Here is a 23614-nt window from a genome sequence, read left to right on the forward strand (position 1 = left end):
TAACGTGTTCAATGCTTGCCCTTTTGAATGCATGGCCAGGAATGGTTGGGACTCTTTACATATTACCAGTGCTATTTTCTTAGAAAAAGAGGTGCTGCAACCAGGGCTTTTTTTCAGGGGGAACTCACAAGAACTCAGTTCTGGCACCTCTCAGGTGGGCACTTTTGCCATTCTAAAAGAACGAGGGAGGTGTTCATAGTGAGTTCTGGCACCTCTTTTTCTAGAAAAATAGCACTGGCTGGAACTCACCATGAACTCACCCTTGATCCCTTATACTGGCAATGGTGCTCATCTGAGGGGTGCCTCAACTGAGTTCTTGTGAGTTCCCCCTGAAAAAAAGCCCTGTATATTATATACCTTTAAAAAACAAAATAGACATTACTGATTTTAAAATGGAGAAACTTCAAGATGCTTTATATCTGTTTGTATCTTACCATTTTCTGTCTTCAGTGCCTTTAGTTCACAGGATGCCTGTCCTCTTTCATGCTGAATTTTGATCTTTTTCTGTAGAAAAGACACAAACAGGATCACAACTCTCTTTTTCCCCCATTCGTGAATGCTGAACCAAAACAGGGAAAGAACTATACATTTCTGAGAAACCTTTATGCTGGCCGGTATTGGGACATTTCCTCCTGGTTTCCTGAGACACTAAAATAATTCAGCAATTCTTTGACACGGGAGCTGCGGCACAATTAAAATCTCAGCTCCTCAGGCAGACATGTGACCCCCCTCCCCTCCCAGAGGACTGCCCTAGTGTGCCAGGAACAGCTACTGCATTGAAGGATGTTTCACAATCCACTGCCAGGCTTAATTTCTCTTAGCATGAGAACATGCCACTGTGGCAGAGGGTTGGTGGGGCAGTGCCTCAATTCACCCCAATGAACCAGCTGTCTGATGGTGTGAACAGGGAAGATCTTGCTGTGGCCTCGGACACTCCTCTTTCCTGCTACCAACTCACACGATGAAGCAGAGAGAGTTAAAAGAAAGATCCCCTCATGTCTCGGAATGCACATAGATCATAACACCCACCCCACTCCCTTGAGATTTATGAACCTTCCTCCTCCTTCTACCTAGCTTTCTGCTTTGCATCCTTGCAGCTGGCGTTCCCGACTCCAAGCCTCCACCTTTGCAGAGCGAGGAGCACATTGGGCCCCTCGCTCCCTCGAGGGGAAGGAACAGCTGGAAAACATGAAGGAGGCTTAAAGAACTGACAAACAAGGAGTGTGTCTGGCATCAAACTGCACAGCGCTGGGGTGTGCAGAACACACTTTCCAATGGCCTTGCCATGCACCTCCCCTTCACCCGAACTTCACACCGCAGATGCCCCCTTCTGCAAGAGCAACTGGATGGTCAATCGCGACGTCAGGCAACTGGGGGAAGCTTAGTTTGCTGCTCCTGCAGATCCACAGCTCTGAGGATGCTTTTTATAGCCAGCTCTGGAGCCTAGAAATAGCCTGTTCCAGGGCGCAGAGTGAGCGCAGGAATGAGAAGGGTTTGTGTGCGCATATTTTTTAAAAAGGGGCAATAAATCACAGGCAATTACAAGGATAAAGCCCAGTCCTAATAACTCCTCCAAATATCTGGCACAAGCAAAACTCGCTTAGGCTGCCGTTCAAGCGGTTACATCATCACCCAAGGAATGCTTTGTTAGAGAGTCAACTGCTGCTACCATCCCCACTTGAGCTCTGGTCCTGTCAGAGTTTCCATCCCAGCCTCGGTTTTAAATAGGGGTTTATATAAAAATGGGATTTAGGACCTTGCTTGGTAATATGGACTTGGCAGTCCTCCTCATAGCCCCAGGCGGGTCAAGTTTATTTGCATTAACAACAATGGAAGAAGGAAAACAATTATATTTAGTTATTTCTAAATGGCCCAAGAAGGATGGGTTTTTCTCCCTTCCCCACTAACCCCAGCAGGCAAGGGGGCTCTTCACACATTCCACAAGGGGCTCCCTCCTTGATCACTGTTGTGTTTCTGTGACTCCAGGCCTGTCTTTTAGCAGCTTGACAGCAATGGTAGCTAGTGCTCAGCAGTGCTGGTGGGGTGGAAAGCCAAGAGACCAACAGTAGGTGGAAGTTGATTCTTGCTTTGTCCCCATCTTCCTCCCTGCGGAGTCCTACAGGGCTCCTTCACACTTTGTTTGCCTCACACCTAGAAAGCATGGGTCTAGCTAGTGTTATGCTTGCTGTCTGCTTTCAGCTCAGGTCCAAATGGTCTTCTGTTTGCCCCACTGTTTCCCCAGGAAAACAGTCTCTTTACCGCTGAATTGGAGCAAATGTCAATCTGTGGAAAAACCAGTTGACATTCCTGGGTTTTTGTATTTTTATTTTGGTCATTCAGAGGTCACCGTGCATCCTTAGAGATCTCTGCACTCAGCTCACCTCTGCATAGTGGGCAAGCATCCCACTATTTGTTTATATAATCCTGTATCTCACACTCAAAGACAGAGTTGGTGAGAACAGGCAGGATTTTTCCAGGTGTTATCCATATAAGTATTGTGCTGGTCTCAATTTCAATTCATGCTAGTCCAAACAGCAAAGGTAAGGTAAAGGCAAAGGACCCCTGGATGGTTAAGTCCAGTCAAAGGCGACTATGGGGTTGCGGCGCTCATCTTGCTTTCAGGCCAAGGGAGCCGGTGTTTGTCCACAGACAGCTTTTTGGGTCATGTGGCCAGCATCTGGTGCAACGGAACACCGTGACAGAAGCCAGAGCTCACAGAAACACCGTTTACCTTCCCGCCACAGCGGTGTCTATTTATCAACTTGCACTGGTGTGCTTTTGAAGGGCTAGGTTGACAGAAGCTGGGACAGAGCAATGGGAGCTCACCCCATTGTGCCATCAACCTTCCGATCGGCAAGCCCAAGAGACTCAGTGGTTTAGACCACAGCACCACCCGCTTCCTAGCAGACTGAGGAGGTGAAGTGGGTGAGCACAGGCAGACCTGTTCATATTAATAGTCCCAAATATTGTTACAATAGTACTCTTAAAAAAAAAAAATGCTGACAAGGTTGGCATGCAACCTATTTTGGTACAAATTAAATGCAAGTCTCTGGTGCCTGTGAAATTTAAGGGAGCAGGAAAGGCCTGTCACCTTGGCCCCCCTTGTGTGGCGTAGTGGTTAGAGTGTTGGACCAGGACCTGGGAGACCTGGGTTCAAATCCCCACTCAGCCATGAGGTACATTTGGAGACCTCGGGCCAGTCACTGCCTCTTAGCCTAAACTACCTCAGAGTTTGTGAGGGAGAGCCACCTTCAACTCCTTGGAAGAAAGGTGGGATATGTAATAAATAAATACCCCCAAGAGTAAAGGTGGGGAGGAAAGAACAGTCAGTGAATAGGTCTTTTGCTTCCTTCATGGACTACCAAAGGCATTGGTGTCTGTTGCCGTTCTAGGCCACCATTTCTTCTGATCTCATACAGCAGGAATGGTGAATCTGTTGCTTTATCCACTGTAGGTTTGGAAGGGACCCTAGTGCAGGAATATGCAACTGCCCCATACAGGAATCGAACCTGCAACTTTGGTGTTGTTGGACTCCAGCTCACATCAGCCCCAGCCAGCACAGGGATGATGGGAGTTGCAGTTCAGGAACATCTGGAGGGTTATAGCTCATCCCTGCTCACAACACCAGCCACTATATAGAATGCAAGAAAGAGCCACGGGTAAATTGGGAGGGAGAATTAGTACAGCTCCTTTAAAACTCATCCTGGCACTTGGATTTTCTGCAATTATTTCGCAAAACAGACTTTGAAGGATTTGCTGTCCGCTGCTATGTCTCTAAAGGAAGAAGTTCATGCAAAATGTTTTTGGGAAGCTATGGGCTGCAAAAGGACTTTTAAAAAACATAATGATGTGGGCATCAGTGCCCAGTGAGACAAAGCAGAGAGTTTTGGGCACTGCTTGTTCTGTACATGATCACACTGTCCTACATTTGCTGCACTAACTACTAGAGCCAATCTCTGCCAGGTTTTCTCTTTATAGAATGCTATGTATGCGGTGGAGGAGGAAAGATGTTTCAAGATATAAAATAGCTGCATAGCGTCTGCTTATAATCAAAGGTAGCATCCAAATTCAGAGAGCAGTAGAGTGAGGTTGGGCACTGTTTTGGAGGATAGGAGTGTTGCATGTTAGGGAGTGCTGCAGTAACCCTATGAGTCTGGGTGGGTTGTTTTTAAAATGCAGTGTGTGTAAAGATAGATAGCCGGGTAAGAAAGAAGGGCACATGTATCTGTTGTGTGTATTACAGTGACTAACAAAAAAAGAGAGATTAATTTCTGATAGCAAAATGCCTTCCTCAGCTGCTCTGCCATGAATCAAAGGGTCCTGTCAACAGATGGTTTTTAAAGCATCAAACAGCACTTCAGACAAGTGCTCTGGATCCTGGAACGATGCAGGTTGTTGTTGTTTATAAATATTTTTAATTAATCAAGCTAGAATTTCAATCACATTCAGGAATAAATGAATAATGCGGAGAAATACAGTGAATGAAAATGAAAATTAAACACACACACACACATACAGTGCAAATTTGGGTCGTTTCATTCACAATCCCTGGAATCGTCTTCTGTATCTGTGATCTCTGCAATGTTATTTGTAACTGAAGCAAATTATCTTGGTTTAAATGGGTATCTCTGCCAGCTCCAGCCACTATGTGTGGGTGTCAGGGAACTGCCATCAGAGCCAGAGGCGGAGGGAAGGCTCCAGAGCGATGCTGGAGAGGGTCCCAACAGGGAGAGAGGCAGCCCATCTGCTGGGGAAGGAAATCAACGTAACACCAGGAGAGAAGGGGGGCAGATGGGGGAATCGGAGAAAAGGCTCCAGGACTCTTCACCGGAGACTAGTGGGGAGAGCATGGGTCCTCCGCTGCCCACACCCTCCCTGCGCAGAAGACTTCCGCGCAGGGAGAGTAGGAGGAGACTTGGCGTCAAAGAACTTTTTTGCTGGAAGAAGTTTAAGAAACGCCCACTGACGGATTCTGCCAGCGACTGAGACAGTCACGAAGTGAAGGGCTGTCCAGACAGAAAGGGTTCAACCAGGCAACCAAGCCAAGAGTGGCGGCAACTTACGCACGAGCAACCCCCTAGAACCATTACAGTGGGGTTGAAGATTAAGACATATAAGAGTGAATATGGCTTTTGTGGAGCATTATAAAGCCATTATTTTCTACAGTACATGCATCCATACATGTTTTCTTCTGTGGCGCAATCGCCATAATTAAAAAAATAAAATGCATATGGCAAGTGAAAGAGAGAAGGGGAGAGCCTCGTTCCTTGAGTTGCCTGTCTCCCTGTCAATGTGCTGTTAAAGCTGGAATGCTCCCAGTCACTTCCTTTGCTTTACAGCAGTGGTTTGGGAAGTGGTATGGAAGTTTTACTTAATCACAAACTTGGCAGAAGGCATGAGACACCACATGGAAAGTCCTTTCCCTCCAACTTGCTGGCCTTACTCTTTCTAGGCCAATGGTTCCAATTAGCCAAGAACGGCAGACTCCAAAACTTGGAAATTATCTAATCAATAGCCAACTGGAATGCCCTATTGATTAGATTTAGAGGCAGAAGAAAGTACATTGTTGTTTTTGTGTAAATGTACACAAAACCAAACAATTACTGTACATGTAATGGACATGATGTAGGGGTTAGACTTAGGCTGCAATCCTAACTACAGTTTCTAAGGACTACTTACTTTGCTGTGTAAACATGTGCTGATGCTGAGCACTTTGTGGATCAGTCAGGCCCTATGCTGTAATTTAGTGACCAGCTTTATGAAATGTGTGAGCTTGTGAAACATTTAGAACTGTGCAGCAACTATTAAAACAATTTTTTTTTCATTTTATTTGGCAATATGGAAAGACTTTTAATTAAAATTAAGTAAAAACATATGCCCCAAACCTTTGCGGATAGAACATTTAACAACCTCATGAACCCCAAACCACTGCCAAGTTTCATCTTTTCAGCTTGTCTGGTAGGCAAAATTTAGTTACGACACCTTTTATCCTACTATCGTCATGGCTTAGCACTTAACATATTAACTTGTCCTGGCCCAATCAAGCTCTAGATTTCTGTTATCTGACATTTCCTTAAGGATGAGGTGTTGTAAATGTTCACCCCAATATGGAGCAGGAAGTTATGGCTAGTCCCAGTTTCTATATTATACAGTGTATACCTGTAAAAACACAGGCCCGGTTCTCTGTCTCAAACAAAATATAGCACCAATTTTTAGAGCCAACAGAGTTGCAAAATGTACTTCCTGTCTGCAGGAACCTGTGTGTTCCTTTACGCTTCTCGTTTTCCCTTTTCTCCTCTATCCCAGCTACAGCACTAGAAGTGTGCTTGACTAGGACTAGGGTTCAGCTCATCCACAAAGAACACCCCAAAAATTTGAGCAGTGGTACAATTAGGTAATTTTAGACTGTGGAGTGAATGGTTTTACCAGAAGGAAAAAGATTCCCCTGAGGTACCACTTTAGCTAATGGGGCCCATCACACCACCACCGCACAATTTCTGTTCTCATCCTGAAGCAAAGTTCTTAACCAGAGGTACTATTTCTGGGTTAGCGGCGTCTGTAACCTGAAGCGTCTGTAACCCAAGGTACCACTCTGTACTCTGCTGACTTCAAAAATGCTGTGACGCAGCAACAGGGCTGGGTCACAGCATTTTTGAAGTCAGCAGAGTACAGTGGTACCTTGGGTTACAGACGCTGTGACCCAGCCCTGTTGCTGCGTCTGAGGCTCCACCTGCCCATTCTGCTGAATGGGGTCCTGCCCTGCACCATACTTTACCCACCTCATTTAATCCCGGATCTTCTCTCTTATTAGAGCAGGATCAGATTTAAATGACCCTGTCAGATTTGCTGTGACTCCAGACCTCCAAGTGTCCCTGTTTTCCAGGAACGTTCCTGATTTAAAGAAGATGCCCGTTTTCTGATTTCATCCCGGAATGTCCCACTTTTCCTTAGGATGTCCCTATTTTCATTGGAGGGTATGGCATCATCCAGCCCCCGGGTCATCTGAAGGCAATTCTGTATAGGGAAGCTTTTAAAATGTTGAATGATTTAAGTTTTTATATATGCTGGAAGCTGCCCAGAGTGGCTGGGGCAACCCAGGAAGATGTGGGGGGTATAAATAGTCAAATTATCATTATGGAATGGGGCATCCCTATTTTCATTGGATAAGTGTTGGAGGGTATGTGACTCCATTGGGTGGTTTCCCGGCAAATCGTCCTGGCAGCACGAGGATTACTGCTTCCTCTGCCTCCCACTGTAGGCACCCAGTGCCCTCCCCACATCTGCTCTGGAAACCTGCAAGTGGAGTGGGGGGAATTGTGCAAGCAGAAATCTTTGTGCTGACGAAACTGTCTACTTTGTGCCACGCTGCATACAACCCATTTTATTTATTTTACATAACATGGTTTATTGTTTATTGTGGGTGTCTTGTGCGAGTTCATAACTGTGCTAATAGACTTTTCTGATTTTGTGACCTAACTGAGAGCTGCTGTGTGCACTGCTAAACAAAATCGTGGCATACCAATCTCTTGAGTCTTGGAGAGGGCTCCTATGAAGGAATGTTTTCCCATGGGTTCTCACACACATAGAAGACTAGAACCTTTCCCCCGACGTTCTGGGTTCCCTATTTCTTAAAAAAACAAAACAAAAACATGTAGGGCATTTTCATGTATTGGGCAGAAGTATCTAGGTAGCATGTGAACCTCAACCTACTATCAGGAAGGGTCATCAAGAAACAGGCTTAATGCTGTTAAGTTCTTATTTCATATAAAAAAGGGTTATTCACTTTGCAGACCCAGAAAGAAGGACTGTTTATTGATTAACACAGTGGTTTTCAACCAGTGTGTTGTGGCACCCTGGGGTGCCATGAATGATGGTCAGGGGTGCCACGGGCAACACTGGCCTCTATCTCAATTTTCTTCCCTCCCTCCTCTGATGCCCTCTTGTGCCTCTGCCTCCCAAAGGCTTGTGTGGCTGTTTGTTGCAGCAGCCCTGGCTACAAATTCCCCAGGCAAATGGGGGCATCCTTTTCCTAGGCCCCTGTGGGGCAACATGAGGAGGCACCTCTCTTTGGGGCAGGCGGGAGCTCAGAGACCAGGAGCGGTGGTGGTAGCTGTCTGGAGGACTCCCAAGGAGAAGGGAGAGGAGAGGAGGATGAGGGAACACTCCACAAGGGATGGTGTTTGAAAAAGGGTGCGGGGCTGCAGGCTCTGCAAGCAAGGGATGACCTAACTGGGCTCCTGAGCCCCACAGGGGTGCCGCAGAAAGAAAGTAGTTGGTCAAGGGAGCCATGGACTCAAAAAATTGAAAACCTCTGGATCAACAGATTAACGCAATTGGACGGGAAAATGAAAGTAACAGCATAACAAACTAAAGGGTGGAGCACGAACTCATAATAATTACAGACAATGTTTAACTCCATACTACCCATTATTATAGTTGTCCTCATGTGCTGCTTCTGAGAATGAGAATTTTGTGTAAAACGCATGCTTGCCGCTATGGGGTTCTGTGCGCGCACGCATGTCTATAGCATATATATTTTGGAAAGTTGTTGTTTTGTCTGTTCTTTATGCATTTGGACACTGCATAAGACATCGCAACTAAATTTTGCATGATGGTGCCTGGGATCAATGAGCAGTTTTTTTGTCTATGTTTGGATACAACTGGACACCATTTTTAGGGTTGCCATATTTCAAAAAGTAAAAAAAAGGACACCCTGAGAGGAGTTAAGCTTTTCTTTACAAAACGCCAAAAAAACCCATGATTTTTTCAATTGTCAAAACACCACCTTTAAGAAATTCCACCAGTTCCACTTTTGAAATCCCGGTAATGTCTGGGGAAATCTGGACATGTGGCACCCCAACCATTTTGAAACATGATGGTGTAACTTAACTTTTCAAAACTGTACTGATTGGGGAGTTTCTTATAATTCCTGAGCAATGCATGTGACCTACACACACACACACACACACACACCTCTAGAGGAATTGATTTTGTTGAGTTCCCTTGGGATCAGCTGCTGTGCAATCATGCACATCCCATAATGGTCCAGTCAAGGCTTCTAGCACAACTCTTGCAGCTTGAGTCTCTGTGCCTGTTTGCTGCTTTTTTTAAACGAGTCACTGCTTTTGCAATGCAGCTGTATTGAGAGAATGTTACAATATTCTTGCAGAACACAAGAAGGTAATGGAGATGCAGAAGAGCAGCCGGACCCTCCACATATGCTAACAATCAGTCTCCATTTCCTGGCCTCTGTTCATGCCTCTGGGGCTGCAGTCCAGTAAACACTTCCCTGGGAGCATGTCCCATGGAACTAAATGGGACTTACTTCTGAACAGAGATGCATAATAGTGCATTGTTAGTGACTGTTTCCTCTTTTAGGACAGGTGTCTGGTTTTGACACAGGGTGTGTTCCTAACCGCAGTTGCAGATGGAAAGATGACCCAAAGGGAGGGACAACAGTAGAAGAAGTATTCCTTTGTCTGAATTTCTGGCTGCTTGCAAAGTAGGCTTCATATACTTTCCCTCCAAGATATGTATCCCTAGAGGATCCCTGGAAAATTCATGTATTCACCATCACATCTAATGTGCACCTCAATTTTCAGAACCTTGAAACCAAAAAAAGTACAGTATTTGCTGGCGAATGCAAATGTGCCATGGAATCTAATGTGCACCTTAATTTTTGCAACGTAATTTGGCCAAAAAAGGTGAGCATTAGATTCGTTGTTATTGTGGCTTTTTATATTGGATCAGATCGTTGCTATTAATGTTTGATGTTTTATTATGTTTTTATATGTTTTGGAGTTGCTTGGGTAACCCAGCCAGATGGGTGGAGTATAAATAAATTACTACTACTACTTCTACTATGATGCAACCTTCTTAATGCATATTCTTCAATGGATACTTGGAGGATGAATGTTACATCAGCATCAGCTCATATAAGTGGGTTAAAGGGTAGTTTTCCTTCAGACCTTTCTCAAATATATAAAGCTCACTGGACTGTTTTGTTATGACCATTGGCATATAAAATTTTGCAATATATAACAGGTTTTATGTACAAATTAACTGCAGGTGTGACACAAGTATTACTTGGACTTGGACAGATAGGTAGCCGTGTTGGTCTGCCATAGTCAAAACAAAAAAATTCCTTCCAGTAGCACCTTAAAGACCAACTAAGTTAGTTCTTGGTATGAGCTTTCGTGTGCATGCACACTTCTTCAGATACACTGAAACAGAAGTCACCAGACCCTTCTATATAGTGAGAAGGTGGGGAGGGGTATTACTCAGAAGGGTGGTGGGATTGGGTGATTGGCAGATAGCTGTGATGAGTCTGTTGACGACTCTTAACGACTGCAATAGGTCTTACAGGAAAAAGCAAGGGGTGAGAAGGTGAAAAATGGCTTTGTCATGTATAATGAGATAAGAATCCAATGTCTTTGTTCAGTCCAGGTCTCTCCATTGTTTTAAGTTTGGTAATAAGTTGCAATTCAGCAGCTTCTCTTTCCAGTCTATTTCTGAAATTCCTTTGTAATAGAAGAGCTACTTTGAGATCTTGTATAGAATGTCCTGGGAGATTGAAGTGTTCTCCTACTGGTTTCTCTGTCTTGTGGTTCCTGATGTCAGATTTATGTCCGTTTATTCTTTGGCATAAGGTTTGGCCTGTTTGTCCAATATAGAGAGCTGAAGGACTTGGACAGTTTACTAGGACACACTATTCAAGCAGTCTCTTCTAAACTGAGCTGCTTCTCAAACACTTCTTCTCCAACCCCAGAAGCAGCTCATTCAAGGCATTTCCTATTAAGGAAAAGACTGTGGGTTCTTCTTTTCCATCTGATCAGTCGTCCTCCAGATGGAACTCCAGTTCCCATCAGCCTCAGGCAGCATAGCCAATGATCAGGGATGATGGGAGTTGTAGTTCAGCAAGATCTGAAACGCCACAGGCCCCACTCCTGCCTCATAGGATAGTCACTTCTCTCTCAGGCAGACCACCATACTAATACAGAAGGTGAGAGAGCACAGCAATCAAAACATGGAAAGAAGAAAGAAGAAGTCGATAGCCATCTTCACACTCTGAAAACTGGTTGGAAGTGCTGTCCATGCAGCAGTTGTTGAAAAAAAACACCTTCTGTTGACAATTTGTGGCCTGTCTTCTTCAGCTGCTTAATATATGCCTGGGAAGATCACTGATTATCATTCCAGGGGGGGAATTGTTGGGAATGGGCTGTAGCTCAGTGGTTAAGCACCTGATTTGCTTGCAAAAGGTCACAGGTTCAATCCCCAGGATCTCCAGGTCAGGCCAGAGGGGACTCCTGCCTGAAACCCTGGAAAGCCACTGCTCTGTCACCAATGCTGAGCTAGAAAGATAGACCAATGTTCTGACTTCCTATGCAAAGTTGATGATCAAGGCTACTATCACTTTAAAGTATGGCCAACCCACACAGGTCACAGCACAAAGAGATGGTTAACTGCAACCCAAGAATGCATGAAAAGCCCCCACCGAACGCCCTCTTATTCCCACACAATTATGCCCAGTGTTTCCTCTTCCTTGTACATTGTTCTAGCCTGCTGATCAGGTTCTGCTACCTTACATTTTATATAACTTGTCGCATAGGGTGGCCACTTAATGCACCACCACAAAATCCAAGAGGATTCAACCTAAGGAGCCATTACTATAATGTAAATAGAAGTACAGTATATCTCAGCATGGTGCTTGTGTGCCTCCTTAGTCCCTTGTCCCCACACCAACTGTTGCCGGCCACATTCTAGTAACCTGCTCTCCTGCCTTTGGGTTGTATCCCCTCAGGTTAAGATGACCTGGTCTGGTTGTCAAGATGAAGAGTCGCAGAGTAGACCCATGAAACTGATGGACATGACTTATGACCCAAGTTAAGTCATGCCCATCAGTTTCAGGGGTCTACACTCTATGACTCTTCATCTTGACAACTGAACTTGGACCATACAACCCTTAAAAGAGAGGACTTATTCAAGCAGAGGAAATGGCCTCTTTCAAGTCGAATATGTGGCCACCCAATGGTTGTAGTGTTGTCCTCCGAACAGTGCAATATGTTCAATCCGGGTCTGGGGTGGGGAAGCCAGGGCTCAGCCCCGATCTTCCAAGATGGCAAGGTATCTCCCAGCCTTCCTCTCCATCAGAGATCAGACTGCAAGAACAGAGCGCGTGTCGTCCTGTGCCAGGAGGAGGAATTCCACACCCCGATATAATGTGTCTCTGCAATGTCCTGGCAGCGCACAGCAGCATTCTTACTGAACACATCCCCACAGGATTCTGGTGTGCTGCACCAAGACAATCGCTTCCTTATCTTCTCACTCTTGGGAGAAACAAAAATAAATGACAGGAAAGGCTGAGGCCTACCAGAGCCCACAGGCCTGAAATGGCAAAGCAGCAGCTGAACAGCTCCACCTGAGCAGATTAACACTGGCTAGGATCCCACAGTCAAAACCTCCACTCGGAGGGTATTTGTCTCTTCTTTTGAGTAAGTGCCAAGGGGTGGTGGTGTAAGTTTCCAACCTCAATTCTTGCACATGTGCAAGAAGCACGGGATTTAGGTTACTGCGTGGTCAGAGACAAAGCTTTTGAATAGCCCTCTCTGTGATGTGCGGGGAAGCTGCCTTCTACAGAGCCAAGCCATTGGTCAACAGAGCTCAGTATTGTATATAGACAGGCGTCTTTCTAAATCCTACCTGGAGATGCTGGGGATTGTTGAACCCGAGACATTTAGCGTGGACACTGTATTCTTTGTGCTACACTGTTAAAACCTTTTTATGTGCACTGGGCAATTTAGATTGTGATAGTTTTAGCTGGTTTCATGTTTCACCTCTCTTAATTTTATCATATTTTTGGTTTGTATTATAATGTTTTTATACTTTTAAATTTATTTCCATGCCACCGTAAAATCTATTATTGGACTCGGTGCAGTTTATAATTTTTAATATAAATAAATAAAATACTATCCTGAAGAAACCTCAGATAGGTATCAAATGTTGCTTGCTTCTTTTTAAAGGATCTGTTTAAGTGGATTCATATTTCCCAAACCAATACACAAACCCAAATGCAGCTGTTTTTCAAAATTCAGACTTCTCCAAATTTTGGCATGCAGTTCTCCAACCAAACAACATATATGGGGGGGGGAGTGTGCATATATTCATGAAAATAATATACAAAATTGGGGGAAATTCCTAGCAAAAATGTGTAGATTAGGAAAAATGCACATACAAATATGTGTTGATTTTCACGCTGACTTTTAAAAAAGAACATTCACAAACCAATGTGGAAAGCTGATTTTAAAATTGAAAAATTGGGAAACAGAGATTTGTCTAGCTTAGTGTAGAGACGGAATACTTTAAGATGATATTCATGGTGTGAAATTTGGGAGAAGCTGTCACTCAGATTTGTTTGGTGTAAGTTCTCCTAAGTATGGATAGTAGTAATTCGAGTGCATGGTATGTTCCCATTCTAGTTCTTTCCATATCTCTGAAAGTAATCTCCCAAACACTGTCCCTCCTGCTCACTGCAATTTTAAAATGTAGTGCAAACTGGAGAAAAGTTGCTGTCACAGCTCTGACTGGTCTGATAGGAAATTGTTTGACTTTGCTTATAAGGGGATTAACGTACTTTGCAATACAGTTAAGCATATTTATTGAGCAGAGACAGGTGCACGCTGCAACAAAAAAGAAAAAAGGAAAGGAAGAAAAGAGCAACAGTCGCAGATGTTCTTTAGTAAACCTTCCCACAGAATTCAAACATATAGAATAACATGTTTGTCTTCTGATATCTCTTTTCCCTGAGAAATGAGCAAAAATGTGTGTCAAGAAAGGAATGTTTATGGACAGTGAAAGCTTATAGATATTTACTTGCAGAAATATTAAGTTATATGGTGGGGTTTGCCCCATCATTTTGGCAAGGCTTCATTTGAGCCAAGCTCACCAGGCTTCAGCCCTAGAAAAATGTGCTCATCATGCCATATTGAAAGCAAGGGCACTTCTAAGCATAGGCAAAGTGTGTTTTCTTTGCCAGTCTGTAACAATGGCCCATCCCTTCTGCGAACAGAAGGCAGAGTTTTGTGATCAGTGGCTTGAGAATGTACATTTCTCTTAGAAATTAACAACGGCACATTGTGAAATCTGTTGTTATAGCAATCTGTCTGAATCAGGAAGCAGAAACAGTCACACCTGACCATGGCAATCAGAGACAGACTCATTCAAACAACATGATTCAAAAGAGAATTCGTCTTACATGGTCATGCAAAATGTCCTGAAATGTTGTATTTTGTTGTAGATAACTGACCACTGAAAGAAAAGGCAGCACAGCTTTTTTCATTCAAGCTACTCTATAACCTTTATAGACAAACTGTGCAATCCCACACATGTTCAATGGGACTTACTCCCAGGTAAGTGTGTTCTGTATGCTGTTGTATATTATGCAGCTTTAATGGTCTATTCCAGGGTTGGGAACCTGTAGTGCAAGGATTGTATGTAGCCCTCAGCCTAATTTCATGTGGATAGCCAGGGGCGGGGGGGGGGATGGGGGTAAGGCATGAGCAAAGCCAAGGGAGGGCAGAGGGGCAGCTGTCCACCCCCGCACCAAGTAAATCAATAAAAATACTTAACTAACTGAGGTTCTGCCCCCACTAACATGAAGCCTGCCCCCTCTCCAACATAAATCCTGGCTATGCCCACAGGGTAAGGAGTGGCAGATAGAAAGACAGGTGGCACTGTCTACTTTGAGCTTGGTGCCCACCTACTGCCAGCATGTGCCCCCAAATTTATCCTCAAGGCAGCTCTTGAAAGAAAGAAAAGTTCCCCAACATCAGAGAATATATTAAAATTCAGAGGACTAGGATGTAAACATTAATCAGAATATGCCAGCTCCTGAACAACCAGCATAAATATTCCAGCAAAGCTGTGGGTTGTTTTGTGGCGCTGGTTTTTTTAACAGGAAATTGCCAATATCAACATTTTATCATACATTTCGCCATCAAACACACACACACACACACACACACACACACACACACAAGCATGAGAACAAGAGGCTATTTACAAGAATGAAGACATTGTCCTGATTTCGGATTTTGAGAAGCTTGAAATGTAGACCAGAGCTTCAGGGTAGCTTAGCCTGATCTCTCACCTGAGTTTAACAGCACACAACTGGAACGCAAAAAAGTACCCAAAACCTGTCTTTATACAATGCTGGATAGAACCTCACCGCTAACCCAGAGACAGAACCCTGAATCTGCAAACTCCCATCCTATCTCCCAAATAAGTCTCACATTTGCTTTGACTTAAGCTGAAGGTTGCCAAAACATCTTTCTTCTTTCTAGGACAATAATTGGGAAAGTGTTTTTATTTTCTTAAAAACAAAGTAGCAACAGAGAATATGAGTGGAGGTTACCGCTGCCTTTCATGGAATGCACTCCCTTTTAAAGACGTGGGATCCAGCACTTGCCAGGAGCGACCCTGGAGAATTACAGGCAGATGCGTTGGGAAGACCACACATAACTTTATGCTGAGTTTTCAGAAACTCAGCCTATGACCTCGGCAACCAGAAGCGATTTAGGATACACGACCCACGTTTTAACCCCGGATCACTTGATCCAGAATTACTACCCCCACTCTACCCCACCCAGGGTCTAGTGTCAGCCAACCTGCAGGACCATTCATTCCTGCATAAATACGTGCGGACTACTTTCCCTGCGTCATCACCTATTTATTTATTTGTAATTATAATCTTATTATTATTTGGTTACCGCGCTTCATCTGTAGATCTCAGAGGGCTCACAACTTAGAAATACAAGATAAAAAACACAAAATTCGTAATAAAAACAAGAACCAAAACAAACTCCCACCCGAGGAAATCCTTTCTCCTCTGTGGCAGCTTTGCACACCCAACCTCCACCCATCCACCCCCCAGGGAAAGGCCAGAGAACGAGATCGTTCACACGTGACGCGAGTTTGAGCATGCCCCACGTGTACACGTCAGTCGAACAGCGGCAACCCGGGTCTACAGACACTTCACAGCCCCCCTCGCCTCCCCAGGTACGAAAATCCCCCACACTCCTTCCAGCCAATCGCGCGTTCCCAAAGTTGCCCGGCGCTCCCCTCCCTTTCAGATTAGACTTCGGAAGAAATCTCTTTGTTTGGAAGCGGCTGGAGGGCAACGCGCCTCCCCAGCCGCCCCCCTTCCCAAAGGAAGGACTTTAGTGACCGCTGGGCTCCAGCTTGGCTCCTCGACTTGCTTCTTTTTTTGCGCGCGGGGGGTGCGGGGCGGGCTCGTGTCTCTAACTTTTCCTCCCACGCAAGGAGCCTTGTCTCCGGGGCAGTCGAGCACGGTGGCTCGGTTGCTAACTGCTCCTTCTTTCCTTCCTTCCTTCCTCTCTCTCTCTTTCTTGCAGGCTAAAAGTCTCTCTCCCCGCTCGGACCCGCTCACCGATTAGATGCGGGGTGTCTAGCGCGCCAGACCCGCTGCCCTTCCGTTCCCCTCCGGGTGCCTGTCAAAGGAAACCCGTCCAACAAAACTTCAACTCCCCTTAAAAAACTCCGCGCCCCCCGCCGCCGTTACCTTTCTTCCCGATTCGCAGCAGCCCATTTTGCTCCCCTTGCAGCCCATCCCTCTCGCAGCGCGGCGCGGGGAAAGCTCTCCGAGGAATCCCAGGGGTTAAGAGCCGCCGCCGCCGCCGCCGCCGCCGCCGCGGGACGGGGAGGTCTCCCTCATCCCGCGCGCTGCCTCCTCCGACGACAAGACCCCGAAAGTGAACCTGACAACAGCCTGCATGAACTTCATGCGGAGACCGTCGCGCGCCGTAAGTCTCCGAAGAGATGCCCCTTCGAATGGTTCCCTTGCAAAAAAGAGAAAGAAAGAGGAACTAGATAAAACTCCAGCTGCGGAAGAGTTAAGAGAAGCATCGCGGTTGTTGATTATACGCGGCCGCAAGAGGGAGTCCGAGATGCAGGGGGCTACGTGACCTCCCAGGAACTGCCATCGCCAAAGAAGAAGAATTATCATTGAATCATCGAATCATAAAACTGTAGCGTTAGAAGGGATCCTGAGGATCATTCTAATCCAGGCATAGGCAAACTTGGCCCTCCAGATGTTTTTGGGACTACAGCTCCCATCATCCCTAGCTAACAAGACCAGTGGTCAGGGATGATGGGAATTGTAGTCCCAAAACATCTGGAGGGTCGAGTTTGCCTCTGCCTGTTATAGTCCAACCCACTGCAATGCAGTGTCCCAAATATAGCTGTCCCATACGGGGATAGAAACTGCAACCATGCTCTAAAATCATATCATATCATATCAATTACATTTGTCAGTCACTTTATCTTGCCTGGGGCAACCCGAAGCAACTTACAGCCAAACAGACAGACAGGCAGACAACAACCCCAGCATAGATATATTAAAACTGAGAGGAAAAAGAAGTAGCTTTTAAAAATCCCACCCACTTACCGGGGCATAGCTAGCTGCTCCGGCACCCAGAGCAGCGGGGCAGAGGCGATCCGCCCAGGGGGGCAGTGCGGCGAGCTGCCCATGGAGTCTGCCTGGCGGACACAAGCCCCACGCTGCCATTTGGGGCAGTGCAGGGTCCTGAGCCACTGCTTCACTCCCAGGACAGGACAGGACAGGCCCCGCATTAAGTGCCCCCCCCCGTGGTGAGCCATTTTGTCACCCCCTTAGAGATAACACCCAGGGCTGCCGCACCCCCCGCACCCCTTTCCTACGCCCCTGCCCACTTCTAAAAGGCAAGTAGTTGTAATGAATTAATTATTTTTTATTAGTTTCTCTTTTTTTGCCATGGCAACTCAAAGAGACTTATAATATTTTAAGGAAAATACAAACACAAACATGGATACCTTAAAACCAGCATTAGAAAAACAATTTAGAAAGACAATTCTATTTTTTGTTGTTGTTAAACTAAATTAAAACATCCCACCCATGCAAAAAAGAAAAGAAAAGAAAAGCCACAAATAATATAAGCCATATGTATGCATGTAAACTAGGCCGATGTGTTTCATGGCTAGGTAGGGGTTTGGACGCAGGTCTCCCCACACCTACTGTGACATTTGAACCATTACACCACACTGGCTGTGATTTCATAGAGTTGGAACGGCCAATCGAAGAGTCATCGAGTCCAACTCCCTGGCAATGCAGGAATATGCAGGTAGCCCATATGGGGATCAAACCTGCAACCTTGGCTTGGAGTTGCTTCTTCTTAGATTTGTACCCTGCCTTTCCTTAAAAGCCCAAGACAGTGATGTTGCACTTTCTGCTTTCGGCCCCATTTTAAACAGGATATGAGTGGGTTGGTGGAATATATGCATTTGGAGTTGCATATGCCTGGCATCTTTTTTTAAACTGGGCCCTCAGCTGCAAAACATGTACGGTTACAGTGCTATACTATGCATGTGTCTGCTCTAAAGGAAGTCCTGTTGAATTTAATGGAGCTTAATCCCTGGTAAGGGACACAGGTGGCGCTGTGGTCTAAACACAGAGCCTAGGGCTTGCCGATCAGAAGGTCAGCGGTTCGAATCCCCGTGACGGGGTGAGCTCCTGATGCTCAGTCCCTGCTCCTGCCAACCTAGCAGTTTGAAAGCACGTCCAAGTGCAAGTAGATAAATAGGTACCACTCCGGGGGGAAGGTAAACGGTGTTTCCGTGCGCTGCTCTGGTTCGCCAGAAGCAGCTTAGTCATGCTGGCCACATGACCCGGAAGCTGTACGCCGGCTCCCTTGGCCAGTAAAGCGAGATGAGCACTGCAACCCCAGAGTCGGCCGCGACTGGACCTAACAGTCAGGGGTAGCTTTACCTTTAATCCCAGGTAAAGAGCTCTAGGATTACAGCTACAGAATCCCAAGCATCTGCAGCCCAAACACACACAAATAGTGGCTGACAGCCTTGCTCAAACCTGGCAACATTGCACAGGTACATACATTCCTATTTCCCACTTGTGTGGTGTTTCCCGTCTGGATTTAAGGGCAGCGCTGCAGCGGGTTTTGTGGCATGTTGTGGTTTTGGCTGTTCCTCAGCCCTGCCGTCTTCTTTCCCTCAGAGCAGCCCAGTATTAGCTGTAATACGATAACCTTTTCGGATATGTTGATAGGGCGGGCTTCCTGCTTTCTGGGCAGCAGCATGGCAGGGAGTGTTGTGGTTACAGACTTCAGTTACAGCACATGTTTGTTTTTAAAATGTTGCCATTTAAATCGGGGGCCCTGGGCGAGATTCGGTTACATCCCTTAAGACCCTTCCCTCAGTAAGAAGAATGGCAAATGCCTGGCTGGGAGGAATCCAGATAAATGGACACGTTTGTTGCCTCCTCCTTGGAAAGAAAAAATATATCTGTTAAACTAGCTGGCTGTAAATAATTACAGGGGCATCCATATTTGCATGGTGCCTGGGATACAGTATATCCTAGTGTGCAGCAAAGGGTCTTTGCTGCAGAGATCTAGTTCATTCAGATGGCTGGCTGTATCCAAAGACATGGAAACTGGGAACCTTTGGTGTCCATCCATAATATGGCTCTGGAGGCAAGTGCACTGCTTTTCAGGGATATTCTGAGCCTGTTCCTTCTCCTCCCACAAGAGGCAGCTGGCTGGCCACTGTCAGAAGAAGATGCTGGACTAGATGGGCCTGATCCTGCAGGCTTTTCTTAAGTTCTTAGGTTCTCCAAGACTTCTGGTACAATGCCATCTGGGCCAGGGAGAGCAACAGACCTCCACTTTATTCTGCCTCTTCATACATGCCTTTGCCTGCGAGGTTCACCTGGCTTGAGAGCAGGCTCTTCCAACAAAATGTTTCAGCGCTCCGGTTAGCATTGCTCTTTGAGGATATCCCATTCCATTCACCTTCCCTGACACTCTTATTGCACAATGTGATTCTTTTTGTGTGGTGCAGTGGTTAGAGTGTTGGACTAGGACCTGGGAGAGTGGAGTTCTAATCCTCACTCAGCCAGGAAGCTCACTGGACGACCTTGGGCCAGTCAACGTCTCTTAACCTGACCTACCTCACAGGGTTGTTGTGAGGTTGAAACGGGGAGGAGGAGGACCATGTCCACCACCTTGAGAGCCTTGGAAGACAAAAATGGTATATAATTGTCAGCAACAATGGCCAATGATCAGTCCCACCACTTTGACCATAATACAGCACCTGACTTCATTATTTATATGTATGATTTGTGGGAAGGCGGAAGGAGGACGCCTCTTTCAGACTCAAGGTAAGTGGCTGACAGAGGAAACAGCTACTTCCTGTTGCTGCTGCTGCTGCCTCCTCCTTTCCTCTCCACCCCATCTTGGATCCTGCATCTGAGGGGCATTGCCATGCCTCTTGAACTCCCCCAGCTTAACAAGCAGATATTTAAACTCAGGGCATGTCTTGTTAGCAGTGCCCCACAATTTCAGTCTGGTCTTGGTGTGCCAAACCTGAATAGCAGGAAGCAAACACAAAGCAAATATCCCGGGAAAGCCGCTGCAGCCTCTAGCATGACACTTGCTATGTAAACTGCACAACCAGCTCTGGGCCTTCGAGTGCTACTGCTTAAAGCAGGGGTGTCCAACCATTTGGGGCACATTTGAGAATCTAAGGAACTCTCATGGGCAGCACAAAAACGCCATGTCACACGCAGAGGAAAAACTAGTGATGGTCAGACCAAAAATGAATGAGACATAAACTAAAAAGCAAGACCCTCCCCACAAAAAATAGGCAACCTGCTCCCAAGCAAACAATCCCCAAAGACACAAATACTCATTTTAAAAATAAATAAAATAAATAAAAATAAAGATTGTAATCTGAGGGTGTTGTGGTGCCCATTGGCACCACCTTGGGAACCCCAGACCTAAACATACAAAGGATGTCAGATCAGAATTGCAAAAATAATGGGGGGGGGCTCTTGTGTCTGAAGTAATACGAAGTATCAGTTAGATGAATGGGTAATGTTTAGGCAAGACTGCCCAGACACCTTTACTGCTCATTTTAATGATCTTTAAGGGTTTTTAATTTTACAACTGCTTTCCTTAATAACTTTAATATTTCTAGTAAACCCCTTTTAGAGGTTTCATTATAATTAAGTGATATACAATTTTGGTTAGTTAAATAAAGTGCTGAAATAATGGATTTGTGTGTGCTATTAACTATAGGAATGCGATGTCTTACTCTATAATAAAATTGTAAGAACTCAAGATCTACCCACACTGGAAGAGTGGCAGATGCAGCTGATGGACTATATGCAACTGGCCGAGATGACTGGTAGAATCCGAGACCTGGGAGAGGAGAGGGTTGAGGAAGACTGGAGGAAATTCAAGATTTATTTACAAAAATATTGTAATTTGGTTGAATGTTAAGAAGGATGCTAGATCATAAATAATTGCCCACCACTGAATTAGATCTGAATTTGACGATAAGTGAGATTAAGGAAAATACAAACTTTTTGGAGAACTGCTAGATTTTATTTAAATGAGCGGAGATAAGATTGCAAACAAGTGGGTAATTTGCTTGGAAAATTTTTTTGTAACGATGTAAGTGCAAGCGGGAGATGTGAGGGAGTCCAAAGAAGTGACGAAATTATGTTATGATATAAGTAATGTTGTTTATTATTTATGCATTTGTATCCAAAAAACTTTAATAAATATGTATTTAAAAAAAATATAATAAAATTGTAAGTCTGTCGTCATGCTGCATCTTTTTCATGGCTGCCAACAGGCAACTCCAACATGATGACAGACTGGCAGGGAGGCAGGCAGGTGAGCAAGCAAGCAGTGTGGGAGGCAGGTGGCCCAGGAGAGCTGCTTAAAGGGAGGGGAGGCACTTCAGGAGGCACCTGGGCTCTCTGAAGTGCCTCTTAACCTCCTGTAAAAGGAGTTGGGTCAAGTTATGAGGGAGGGGTGGTAGTGGTTTGGGACAAGCTGAGAGGGGATGGGGAGTAGGTGGGTGAAGTATAACGGGAGAAGGAGTTAGCCGGGTGCAGAGGAAGGGGGCTTGGCAGGTAGGGGGATTGTCAAGCAGAGCAAGCAGGGTGGCAGCCCCAATTAAGAATGTAAGTGTATAATAACTACCAGAGTTCCACTTTGTCTCACAAAGTTCACAAGTATGGCAAGATGGAGACAGACATTTCAAGAGCACTTCAGTTAGGAGCAACGTGTGTGTGCTGGTCCATGGGTGAAGCGGGGCCCACAGTGAGAAGCCGGGCAAGGACAGGAACTCTGGGGGAACAAGACTGGATGCTGGCCGAAACAGCTCTTCAACGACGTTGCTCCCGCAACCTGGGACCGGGCTGACTGGCCTTTATCTTCTCTGAGGCCAGGGGTGGTCCCGGGCCCCAGGAGACCCGCCTCTCCTGGCCTTAAGGCGAGCACTCCTCCTGGGAGAAACCAGTTCCCTTCGCCTCTCTGCCCTGAGCCTCTGCAGTTCAGGAGAGGCTGAAGGTTTACTGGACCCAGGGGGAGACTCACCTGTAGGCACTGAGTCCTCAACCACCTCCGGAGCCAGAGTGGATTCACCTGGTGCCTGCTCCTGAGGATCCGGCACAGGTGTAGGTGCTTCAGAATCAAGGCCCTGCCCCCACTCAGCCGGCCCTGGAGGCGGGGACTCCTGTGCAGGCTGGGATTCCTCCGGTTCAGCCTCTGAATCGGATTCCCAGGCCATCACAGTGTGGAAACAAGGCAACCTTTTGTTGCCAGTGTCACTTGTCACTTCAATGCTCAGTTGAATCTATCCTTCGGTTTGTGGAGATGGACTCCCCTAAGTAGGTTCAAATCGCCGTGACAGAGTGAGCTCCCATTGCTCTGTCCCAGCTCCTGCCAACCGATCAGTTCGAAAGCACACCAGTGCAAGTAGATAAATAGGTACCACTGTGGCAGGAAGGTAAACAGTATTCCTGTGCGTTCTGGTTTCTGTCATGGTGTTCTGTTGCACCAGAAGTGGTTTAGTCATGCTGGCCACATGACCCAGAAAGCTGTCTGCATACAGCCCTCGGCTCCCTCGGCCTGAAGCGAGATGAGCGCTGCAACCCCATAGTTGCCTTTGACTGGACTTAACCGTCCATGGGTCATTTACCTTTTTACTTTTATATTCAGTAGCACAGATGCCCTTCAAAATAGGAGTCCTCTGGCAGCCCCAAGCAATTAAGTTGTGCTGCAGTCACCCAGATGTGGCTGCCAGGCATTGGTGGAGCAGATAGTGACACTGCAAACCTTCATGGGACCTGATTCTTATCCGTCAATCAAACTACTGTACTCTGCAATGTGTACAGCATGAGCAGCCTGAAGCTGCTAAACCAGCTGCCTGAGCACTCTGGAGTTTGGGGCCCCACCTGCTGGATAGAAAATGGAAGTGCATTTCTATATGGGCTGGGAAAAGTTCCTTCCAAGCTGTTTTCTCTAGAATTGGAATCATTCGTTTCACCCAGCTGTCATTGTCAAGCTGCTGCATTCCTGTACCTGTTGTGCGGTGTGTGTTTTTTCCAGAAGTGGTGACTTGCAGCAGGTTTTTTTCCTGACTTAGGATGCAATTGCAATGTCATGCTGTTCCCCGCTGTCAGAGCTGCCTCCAGGTCCCAGCTCACAGAGGACCAACGCTAGGCTGTAGTTATATACAAAAGTCTTTATTGAGATTC

At 45.9% G+C, this 23614-nt stretch overlaps 1 protein-coding gene across 2 annotated transcripts in view; it reads right to left on the reverse strand.

Moving 5' to 3' along the window:
- The window catches only part of CCDC69 (coiled-coil domain containing 69), a 35413-nt gene extending 18432 nt beyond the window's left edge, over nt 1-16981 (reverse strand). The window contains exons 1-2 of one of the 2 annotated variants that reach the window (XM_079968315.1): nt 16577-16981; nt 435-504 (exon numbers count right to left, since the gene is read on the reverse strand). In XM_079968315.1, the coding sequence (XP_079824441.1) occupies nt 435-504; nt 16577-16624 (118 nt within the window). In that variant the 5' untranslated portion in view covers nt 16625-16981. The remainder of the gene's footprint in view (nt 1-434; nt 505-16576) is intronic. The other variant, XM_079968314.1, reaches the window with a different exon arrangement.
- Between the last annotated feature and the right edge of the window lie 6633 nt (nt 16982-23614).

Source organism: Podarcis cretensis (assembly GCF_951804945.1).
Source record: "Podarcis cretensis genome assembly, chromosome: 2".
NCBI classification, from domain to species: domain Eukaryota; kingdom Metazoa; phylum Chordata; class Lepidosauria; order Squamata; family Lacertidae; genus Podarcis; species Podarcis cretensis.